General features: G+C 32.2%; 1 protein-coding gene across 1 annotated transcript; it reads right to left on the bottom strand.

Moving 5' to 3' along the window:
- Nucleotides 1-4,939: 4,939 nt before the first annotated feature.
- On the bottom strand, nt 4,940-6,786 carry LOC105778291 (CBL-interacting serine/threonine-protein kinase 14). Its single transcript, XM_012601973.2, has one exon. It carries the CDS (start codon nt 6,517-6,519, stop codon nt 5,236-5,238), a length of 1,284 nt encoding a protein of 427 aa, XP_012457427.1. The 5' UTR covers nt 6,520-6,786; the 3' UTR covers nt 4,940-5,235.
- Between the last annotated feature and the right edge of the window lie 5,297 nt (nt 6,787-12,083).

Below are 12,083 nucleotides of genomic sequence, written 5' to 3'. Positions count from 1 at the left end.
TCCATTAGTCAAAATTTCCAAAAGTTCTTTCATTTTGAATATTTTATTTAAATCGAAATAATCTGCAGGAGAAAATACGCACTAAATTTTTCTCTATTTTTCTTGCAAAAATTTTGAAATCTGTTCACTGCATATTTCAAACCTGTTTTCGGTGATAGAAGAAAGCTAGGGTATAGTTCATTGATCATTGCAATCATGCTACTGCCGTGCTCATCTCGTTAAGTTTATATAAAAAATTATATAACATAAATTTATATAAAAAATGATTTAAAGATTAAATGAAGCATTAGTTGAGATGGAAAAAACACTGAAAATTATAATGTTTTGTGTTTAAATTCTATTAAATGCATTTTCTATACACATATGATTTAAAATGACAAAAGTATTCCTTTTAATGTCATTAAAATTATTCTTACAATAATATCTATAACAAATTTCAAATTATCATAAATAAAATTGAGAGAAGAAAGGAATCAAATTTGTTCGACTATTTAAGTAAGGTGCCATAGTTTTTTTCAATACAAGTGAAAAGTACAATACAAAGAGGAAGGAGTTTACAAATATAAGGATTAAATTCTCGACCTCATGCTAATCAATTTGAGATTTACATAAGACAAAAATTTTCAAAAAGAGTAAACTATACAGATAATCTTCCAACTTTCAAAAGTTTTATTTTAGATATCCAAAAAATTTACAAAATGAATACTCAAATTATAAAATTTGTTCGTTTTAATCACTTCCGTTAAAATTACAAACAAAATCTTGCATAACATTCCAACTAATTTTTTTTTCACCTTCAATATTAATATATACCTCATTATTTTACATTCAAATAATTTATTTTCATTTTAAAACCCTCCCATCCATGAAAGCACATGTCAAAGCTTAAAAAACAAAAAGGAAACATCCATGATGGCGGCTAAAGCCATGAGAGTAGAGACTCAATGGGTATGACCTGCTCTGAGTCGGTAAATTCTGTAGTTAATGACTCAATTTCGTCTTTTTATTTTATTCATTCAAATATTAAATTTTTAATTAACGATTAATCATAAATGTAATAAGGCCCAATTGGCCCAGACCATTACAAAACAAAAATAAACTAAACCTAGGCCCAAACCCTAACAGCCCACTAACTAAATTGCAGCAGAAACCCTAAGCAAGAAACCACCAGCCGCCGCAACTACCGTGCACCCCTCTTTGTGCGCCACGAGCCTGCACACTACCCCCTCCGCAACAGTAGCCGCCATTCGCGCGAGTTGCGCCTCCACGTACGGGCGCACTCCACGGCCACCGAACCTGCGAAAAAAGGGACGACAACGCAAAGAATAACAGAGTAACAAAGCGCAACGAATATTGAAGAGAAGATTTTTTTTTGCTTATTTTATTGTCCTTTTTCGGCTATTTAAAGGCCGATTTAAATCATGTAACGGGGGGGAATTTGGATTGTAAAAGACACTGAAAATAGGGAGGAGACACTGATAACGGAGAGAAACAGGAAAAAGTTGAAAGAAACACTGAATACAAAGTTTTTTTTTCCTTTTGAAGGTGAATCGGATTTTTTTTCCCTTATATATATATATATTTATTTTCTTTTTTCTTAACAGAAATAGTAGTAGAGGGGAGCGGGGGCACACCTGAAACGCCTTGCGGGTTCGCCGTCGGAGGGCTCTCCTCCTTCGTGGCCGTCGGATCCGAGAGGAAAAAGGGGGGCCAAGAGTCGTCTTTTTTGGGCCAAAGGTGTTCGGCTTTCGAAGGGGATTTAAAACGGGTTTTAAAAAAAGTGGCTTTTTGACTCCCCACCGCCGTACACGGCGGTGCCGGTGCCGGCGACCGGTGGCCGGCGCAGTGGCCACTCGCCGGAGTTTGGCCGGATTCTGGGCCTGCGTGAGAGGAGAGGGAACTTTTATTTTTCCTGAAATGGAAAGGAAAATGAATTTTTTTTTCCTAAAAACATTGCATTTATAGCTTACCCAAAACGGCACCGTTTTGGGCCAAGGGGTAAGCACAAAAACGGCGTCGTTTCAGCCCTACGACCCGCGCGGTGACCCGACCCGGGGAAGGATCCGCGCATTTCTGTAAAAAGGGTCAATTGCACGTTTGGTCCTCTGCTTTATGGGGGGTGTTTAAATCAGTTTTTTTTTTAAAATTGGGCCGTGTGTTTTAATATTGTTTCAATTTGGTGCATGTTGCTGCGCAGCATTTGGGAGGTTTGGATAAATTGACTTTTTGATCCTCCTACTGTTGCGCGCATCTTAATTTGGTCCTTTTCTTTAGTTTCCATCTTTAAATTTGGTTTCAAAACTTCATTTTTTTAATTTAATCCTTAATTTGTTGTTTTATTTTTTATGTTATTAATTATGCTATATTTATTATTATTATTATTATTATTATTATTATTATCCTTACTATATATATTCATATTTGCATATTCTTTGCAGTAATATATACATACATTTTTTAAACGATTTTATAAACACATGCACCTTACATATATACATTTTATTATCATTCTATTTGCATAACTTTCATATACTTTTATGTGCATTTATATTTTATATAGATATACATTGTTGTAACATATTTATTTCCTATATTTTATGATTTAAAGCATACATGCATTTTCTAATATATACGTACATACTCTTCTTTATTTTTCTTTATATTTCATTATTTTATATACATATATACATACATTTTATTTAGAAATTACTATAAGTTTTGTTTTCTATACTTCATCTTTTTATATATACTTATGTACCCGTTTTAATATGTGCATATACATGTTTTCAAAATTTATTTATATATTATATTTATATTTTGAAGCATATATATATAATCTAAAGTGGGTATTTGTTTCATAATGGTACATTAACTTTTTAATGTACCTTTCGGAATATATATTTTGGTCTCGTCTAAGCATTAAAATCATCATATTTTATAAATTTCTAAAATATTTGGCATTCATGATTCTCGAGAAAATAATCGTATCCTAACTTACTGGATTGCGATTACTTTTTGATGAATTTAGAGAGCCCAGTATTTGTTTTGCAATAAATTCACAGATTTCAAATAAAGTTTATTCTCGGGGATTCAAAAATGTTGGGTCCTAACTTACTAGTCCTGATATTTTGACTTCTCGAAATAAGAATTTTCAAAAGCAAAAGGCAATATTCGGGTATTTTGAAGATTTAAAAACATTGTGCCCTAACTCACTGGGTGTGGTGTTTTATTTCTTTGAAATAAGAATGTCTTATTATTTTGATTCATTCATGAAATAAAAAGTTTCCTTTTAAAATCTTTTCAAATTTTCGACACCAAGACATTAAAAAAAATCAATTTGGTACCAATTTTGGGCGTTACGAGGGTGCTAATCCTTCCTCGTGCGTAACTGACTCCCGAACCTGTTTTCTCAAATTTCGTAGGCCAAAATTATTTTTTAAGGTGGGCCGATCACACCTTAATAAAGGATCGGTGGCGACTCCAATTTTTGTTTTTTAAAGTCAACAACAAAATTTTTGTTTTCAAAAAAACGGTTTCGACAATAAAAATTATATTATATTTACACTTTTATTTTAATTACGTAAATTTTTTTTAAAGTATTAATTAAGATAAAAAAACATTCATGATTAAAGTGAAAAAAACGATAGAAATTAAAATAATGCATTAAGAAAATTATCAAATTTTAATTATTTACCTCTAGCCGAAAGTTCTAAATTTCCTTTTTTATATTAAAATTTTAAATATCAAAATTAATTAAATAAATTATTATTTTAACAATTATTTGCTCTTTTGACACAATGCATAGAACTACCTATGACCTTTTCTCAACCCATAAATAAGAGGATAATATGTCTCAACGTACTCAAATTCACGTCCTCCTACATTGGCATCAATACTTATGGCAGTCGAAATAAGACTCAACAATTATTGAAAATTTTTATCCATTAATAATATCAACAGATTTATTATTATAATATTAAAGTTTATGAAATTCTGTTTATAAAATTTTAAATCTTATTTTATATTTTCAAATTTTATAATGTGATGGGCTTTTAGTGCTTAAATGATTGGATAAGAAAAGGAAATTAAAATAGGATAGGGGAGAGAGGAGCATCAGAATGATTTGTAGGAAAGGGATTTGCTCCACTCCTTCACTCAATGTCTTAGGGATGAAGTAAGAATTAGTTGGTTTTCTGCGTAATTAACATACCCAAATGTGCCATGAAATAGTAAATAAAATCTCCCATTCATTTCACCAATCTCTAAAATCTCAATCTTCTCCAAGATTCAACTTTTAATCAACATTTTAGGCTTACTTTTCATATTACTGTTTAGTAAATCCAAATTTATATTTAAAAAATAGGTCGTAAGTTTTCAATGAAAAAATGGATTGTATTCAAGAATTAAACATAAAAATGTCGCTAAATTAAAGAAATATGCTGATTTTTTTCAATAAGGGGTTTGAATTGTTGATTTTAGAAAAAGAAAAGAAAAATGCGCCATCTCCCAAAGTTAGGATTCTTAATTTTGATAGGTTTATGGTTTTTTTTAAAGAATGTGATACGATGAAAGTTCATAAGTAAGTTTGAGGGGATAGTGATGTGACAACGCGCCTTAAAACACATACATTTCATATGGCATGGTGGGATAATACCATTAACTCATCAACTCATCTTGAGAAAGTGTTATCGTTTCCAGCCAACATTCAAAAAGTCATCAGAGAAAAGTGCGTCCAGCTGAACACGCTTTTCTTTTCTATCTCTAAAATCAACTGATTTCCTTAATTTAATAGAAAAACCAAAACCCTAATTAAAAAAATCAGCATAATTTAGCCTAAACATCTCTATTTTGATTTTACAATATGATTAGAATATTTTATCAATTGACAATTTCTTTAAAAAAAAAGGGAACCCAATGAAGTGAACTAAAAGCAAAGGGAGAATTAATAGGAATAACTTGAAATCAAAGTTCAAATCCGGGCAAAAATATAATACAGGAAACCCGGTCGGTGAATTGGATTTGCTCCGATTTGTCGGACAATTTACACAAGACATTATTATATCACACAAAACATTCACATTTTGCTTTGTTTCCTTGTTTTTAACTTTTCTGGCTGTATATGTACATAGTATACTACAACCGCCGAGAACATTTTCCCGGCAGGTTCTCTGATTTACTGTAAAGACTTCACAATTTCATCATCTATTAATTACCCAGAAACCTACCTTGCCTTGCTTAATTTCTATATGCCAAATCGGAAAGTTTTGGCCATAACTTATCTTTCCAAATGTCGCCGCTTGGCTCGACGTTAATCTCCCGCCGCCCCACCTCCACAACCACCAAATTTTCAGTTAGCTGAAGTATATCTACGGCGAGAACAAAATCACAATTATGTCCTTCTAATAGTATCGCATTTTCTCTTCTCTTCTTCACCTTCACGTTCTCCATTCCTCTGATCTCTTCCTCGATTCTCTCTATTATTCTTTCCGGTTTCTCCCCCGATATAAACCGCTCTCTTTGGACTGAAAGCTCTGCCGCGTCGAACAAACCGGAGAGGTCGAAACCGGATGAAAATGAGATTATATCGAAGGCGTTTAAGCACTTGGTGCCCGGGCCCTGGGTTTCTTCTTTATATTCAAAATCTTCAACATGGAATTTGATTTCTTTGTAACCTTTCTTGAACCAAGGGTCGTTCATGATTTCATCGACGGTGATCCTTGTTTCAGGATTAGGGTCGAGAAGCCGACATATGAACCGCCGGAGATCAGGGGATGTCCACTTCGGGAACCGGAATTCGCCTTTATAGATTCTATGGTACATCACCATCAGATTGGGATCGTTGAACGGCAAATATCCGGCGTGGAGGACATATAAAATGATGCCGCATGACCAAACATCCACTTTGGCACCGTCGTATCCTTTCTTTGCTAGAACCTCAGGCGCCACGTAAGCTGGGGTTCCGCATAAAGTATGGAGGAGGCCATCGGGTCGGATCTGTTCCTTCACCGCACTGAGTCCGAAATCGGTTACTTTTAAATTCCAGTTTTCGTCGAGGAGGAGATTTTCGGGTTTCAAATCGCGGTGAAAGACGCCCCTCGAGTGACAAAATCGGACGGTTGAAATCAACTGCTGGAAATAGCGACGGCTGAGATCTTCGCTGAAACGTCCCCTGGCAATCCGGGTGAACAACTCCCCGCCTTTGGCGAACTCCATGACGAAATAAACCTTAGCCTTCGTAGCCAACACCTCAATGAGCTTGACGATGTTAGGGTGGCGCAACCGTCTCATGATAGCGATCTCTCTCTTGACCTGCTCCATGAACCCGCCTTTCACAACTTTCTGTTTGCTCACGGCTTTGATGGCCACGCTCTGCCCTGTCCTCACGTTGCGAGCGTGGTAAACTTTTGCAAAGGCCCCGCATCCCAGTAACTTCCCAATTTCGTATTTCCCAAACAAGGTGATATCCGACAGCTCACTGGTTATGCTGCTGCAACTGCCCGCCTCTTCCATTTCCGGCATTGTTGGCAAACCCAAAGAACCAACCTTCCGTTAAATCTTTAACAACACCCCCATGAAACAGAGTATTAAAAAAAGTCTAACTCAAAAAAGAAAAAGGGGGTTTACTCCACTTCCCCTCTTTTTTTTTCCTTTCTGGGTTCAACCTTCTCTTTCAAGGAAAACAAACAATTAAATGTTTCCCAACAGGAAAAGATTGAAAAAAAACAAAAAACAAAGAAGAGAAAGAAGCAGGGAAGTTTAAACTGAAACTTTGTTACAGGGGAGAGCTTTGATGACAACTGAATAGGACTGCTTTTTGAAGCTATTTATAAATGGTGGATTGGGTTACTTTTGTCTTTTCACTCAACTGGACACGTGGATTTTTATGTTTCTTTGAACGTTTAATTCTAATTAAATATGGTTTTGAATGAAATAGTAAATTTGGATCATTAAAGTTTTTATTCATATGTCAATATTTTTACATTCACGGCTTGGAGAAATCGTTTAGCCTCATCTGCACCTTAATATTTTATATCAAAATAATATTTATTATTTTATAATATAAATAATTTTAATAAAATTAGTATAGTAGCATAGATATTACCAATTAATCACACATCAACTCAAACAGTTGTGATTGAATTAAACAATTATTGATTTTAAACTAAAACTGTAATCCAAGGCAAAAGTTAAAATTTTAATTTTGATTTTTGAAAATATATTTTCTAATAAAATTATATTTTATCCTCCAAATAAATTTTCTATTTTATGACTAAAATTATCATTTTATATTTTGAAAACATTTTACAATTTATGAACAATTTTAAATTTAAAGCTTGTGTGAGAGCAAAGGCAAGGACAAAATTCAGCCACCCAGGTGTCATAAGTTTGTGTAAAGTTGATGTTAAAATAGTAATACCAAATCATAGGGATTAACGAATTACATGAATCAATTTTAATGACTGACGATTTCTATTTTAACTACAAAAAGAGAAAACGAGAATTTACGGTTTCAAACTATATCTTTCATTTTACTTTGGCTCCAAAAAAACATATCATTTCACTTTATTTAAAAAGGAGAAATTTGTCAAAATATTTTTATTCATTATCCTTAATCATCGTTAACAAGTTGATATTCACATTTAATAAATAAGTTTTAATATTCATTTGATTAAACTTTTCTCTTTTTTTTTTTTTCAAGTTGTTTGTTTCTTCTTCATTGTTTTACCCATCAACGGTGCCAATCTCCTATCTAGTTACTGCCTGTTTTTTTTTTCCCTCCCACCAACTCTCTCTTTCTTTATTCTCCTCATTCACTCTCTATGTCGTTTCTCTTTTCCAATTGTATATATTTTTTATAGATATCTTCACAATTTGCGATGGATAGATGACACAATGTCTATTTTCACTAAATCTCTATGGCTACCTACAGTTTCTCTTGGAAATTGAGTTGGTTGTAGATATTCAAATGGTGGCTTTTCATCAGCTTCTTTATCTGTTAATATTTTGAGAGTATTTTAGAATAATAAAAGATTACACGAGTCGATTTAGACCAATGTTGTCTTAAGTACTATATGTTTTTTTTTGTTTCTTTTCCATTATTTAATAAGTCTTCACTTTTAGAAGTTTTTGTCGTATTTAGTATAAGTGTTTTAGTCTTGCTTATGCATGTAGTATTATTTTTGCAAGTGATTTTAGGGATGATTTTGTCATTGCCCTTTCTAGTTTTGGTGGATGTTCAACTTTTTTGCTGATTTTGCCCTATTGTTTGGGACCATCCAAGGCTGATTTCCTCATGATGTTAACTGATTGCAATCACTTCAGATGTGTCATGCTTGAGCTGTGACAGAGTTTATTGTCAACATGTCATAATGTTCTATTGATGCTAAGGTTTAAGCCTTTGTCTTATTGATGGAGCTTATCCTTTATCGCCAACAATGGGTGTTTGTTGTTTTTTTTTTTCTTTTCCCCGAATTGTATGGTCTCATTTAGACCTACTTATGGGTCGGGCCACCGGCCTGACCCGAAGGCCCGTCCGAAATGTGAGAAGGTTTTGGCAAAAATATAGGCTCGAAAAATGAGCTTGGACAAAAAAATAAGGTCCATTTAAAAAACCGGTCAGGCCTTGGGTAAGTCATTTTTGGCCCGGGTCCGAATTCACTAAAGGACAAAAAAATCTGGTTTTTTTAATATTATTTTCTTATTGTTTTCTCCCTATTTTGTGACCATTTTACTATTATGTTGTTACTATTTTGTTGTTATTGTTTGGACATTGTATAAACCTTATTTTATTATTACTTTTGTTATTATTTTAAAGACATTTGTTAATTTTGTTATTATTTTAGAGGCATTTGTTTGTTAAGTTGCATCTATCTTAGTGTTATTTAAGTATATATATTTTTTAAAATTTATTTTCAATTTATTGGGAAATATTTATTTTGATGTTTTTAGTATTTTTGATGTATTATATATATTTTAAAATTATATAAAAAATAATATGGGCGGGCCGGGTCGGGCCCGGGTTTTAGCATTTTTATCTGGGTTGGGCTTGGGCAAAATTTTAGGCCCATTTTTCAGGCCGGGCTGGGCCCGAGCCTAACAAATGGGCCTAAATTTTTAGTTGAGCCCGGCCCGGCCTGGCCCATGCACACCTCTAGTCTCATTCATGGAATGAATTAATGAAATTTTCCTTTAAAAAAAAAGATAAGTCCTACATGGGTCCTATACATTTGAATGGTGATGATTATAGTGTTGAATATTAATAAATGAAAAAGTAATGGAGTGGGTTTTAACCAGTAAAAATACCATGGAGACCTCTGTACTAGGAGTCAAATTGCATTTGCCCATTTACTAAAAAAATTGAAAAATTAGTCCATGTAAGTTAGATCAATGAGCAAATTGGTAATTTCTGTTAAAAATTTCATCCCTTTGTACTGTTAAAAGTTGGTGTGGCAGATAAAATAACTAGACAATGACACATGGTGTCACGTGTACCTTATCTTGACGTATAGGGACCCCATTTTTAATAGTAAAAATGGATGAAATTTTTAACAGAATGACCAATTTTCTCTTTGATCTAACATACGAGAACTAATTTACCCATATTTTTAGTAGAGTGGCTAAAATGCAATCCAACTTCTAATATAGAAGCCTTTATGATACTTTTATCGATGTTAACCCATATTTTTAGTTAATTCCTTGGGAAATCTGAATTTTTCACCAACAATAGCATATAATATAATTTCTCTTCTATTGGTAAGGTATGAAATCGAATCCCCCAAAGGAAAAACAAATTGAGTTTTAGAAACTCATCACTTTCGACAACTAGTAATTGCAACAACTTTACGTACTAAAATATAAATTAAAGGGTTAATTATTTTTATGTCTTAACTTGACAATGATTATTAGGAGCTGAATTTTTTAAGATTAAATTAGTCCTAAATTAGGTAATTGTTCTCACACGTTAGAGTTTAAACTCTATTTTATCTAAGTTAGTCTTTTAACTTCAAAATTATTTTTACATCGAGGTTTGAACTTTTTCGATCCACCTTCTTTTAAGGACATATTAAGGACTAACTTGGATAAAAAAATTTCAAACCCTAACATTTGTCAAGTTTAAGAATTAATTTTGACAAAAGAATTTAGACCTCAATTTAAGAGCACTTATAAAAAAAATACAGATTTGGTTATAAATGAATTTATAGCATGCTTAGTTACTTAATTTGGATATGCATTACTACTCAGCTGCAAATTTATTTATTTCCATGCTCAAGTGACAATTAGGTTTAATGGAGTTGTGTTGATCAACCACATCCATGACTCCCAATTCTCAAATCAACAATGTTTGTGTTGTCATTTAAATGTTAAATTTTGAGTTGACATATACTTAGTGTTAATGGTAATTATTGGATTCCATTTTGATGATTTTAAATAGATAGCATTGTTGGGTTTGTAATTCAAGTTAAGTATATATGTGTGTTAATGATGTGTATATGTGGTTATCTTTGGTATGCCATGGTTGATATATGAAGATTATGTATAATTTGTGTGTTGCTTGCTTGTCAAGTAAGCTAATTTGAAGTTTAGATATGGTAACTTCTGAGCATATTGGTGTCCATAATATTTGAATGTGTACAGGTGAGTCATGATTTTGGTTTGGTAATGTTTAAGGTCAAAATAGGTGAATTTTGAAGTGATTTTTGGGTCCAAACATAGTTATTTTGGTACGAGAGGCTAATTGTTTTGATACAAATAAGTTAATAAGAAAATTTAATTTTACACCGATATTAATAAATCTTTTCAGCAAACCGAATATTGAATATTATAATAAAAACTAATAAAAATTAAATTTTCATGACAACAAATAGGAAATCAAAACAAAATAGATTGACAAAAATAACGATTTTGATTTGTTTTTTTTTTGAAAAAAGAAGACATTAAATCCATTATTCAAATCCAAAATCAATGCAAAATATTTGATTGCTCTTATAGTAAATAAGAGAAATCTTTGGAAAACTAAAATTCAGGTGAGGAGCTTACATGTGTCTTCTAACAATATTGCCAAGTGTCAACCAATAAACTTTGCCAACAAAACTTACTTTAATTGTGTATAAATATATGATACCAACAGTTGTTACATTTTACTTTTGATCAAATAATTAAAATATTGAATGTAATTCTGGTAGGAAATTTTAAAATATTAATTGTGACATTTTAATTATTAAATAAATAAAGAAACAGAAGTGATAACTTGAGAAGTAAGATGACCCTACAGAAAATAATAATTTAATTGTTTTACTGAATTTTGAATTATATATGGCCAAAAAATATGACAGCAAAGAAGTCACCAATGGTGGATTCCCAGAATCTTCATTTTGGTAGGTATCTTCTGCCTACTCATTCCAGAAATCTCTACTGCAAATTCATTGTCAATTTTCTTTTTATTTAGTTTCACATGCTATCAACAAGTGTGGGACACATACCTATCCATTTAAATACCTCATATTAAGGGTTTTTTCATCAATAATATAAAAATAAATAAATATTAGAATAGGATGAGGAGATTAATATTTACGAGAATAGGTAAATGCAACAGTGGAATATCGGTGCTACCTCACCAATCGGTGACACCCGTATTTAATACCAAAAATATGATTTTTTAACGGTATATGAAAAAACAAAAAAAATAATTTTTTTTGGTGCCGTCGATTTGTCAAGCGGCACCCAAATATTTTTTAAACTTTTTTTAGCTAAAACGGTAAAAAACGAATAATAATTTTTTATTGGTGCCGCCGATCAGTCAAGTTGCACCCGAATATTTAAAAAAAATTAAAGCTAAAATGGTAAAAAAATAGGTATAATAATTTTTTTCAGGTATTGGAACCCGGGCCCATGACTGACGAGTCACATCCATGGCAAGCAATGATTGGTCATCGGCTCGAGTTCCAATACCCAAAAAAATTATTTTACCAAATTTTTTTAACCGTAAAAAATTTGTTTGATTATTATATTATTTATTATTATAAAAGGGGGTTGATTTGATCTCCAACCCCCAAACATCCATTGCAAAGAGAAAAAAAAAATCT

Source organism: Gossypium raimondii, chromosome 10, assembly GCF_025698545.1.
Source record: "Gossypium raimondii isolate GPD5lz chromosome 10, ASM2569854v1, whole genome shotgun sequence".
NCBI lineage: Eukaryota > Viridiplantae > Streptophyta > Magnoliopsida > Malvales > Malvaceae > Gossypium > Gossypium raimondii.
Note: the sequence above shows the minus strand (reverse complement) of the source record. Positions and strands in the feature narration are given on the sequence as shown.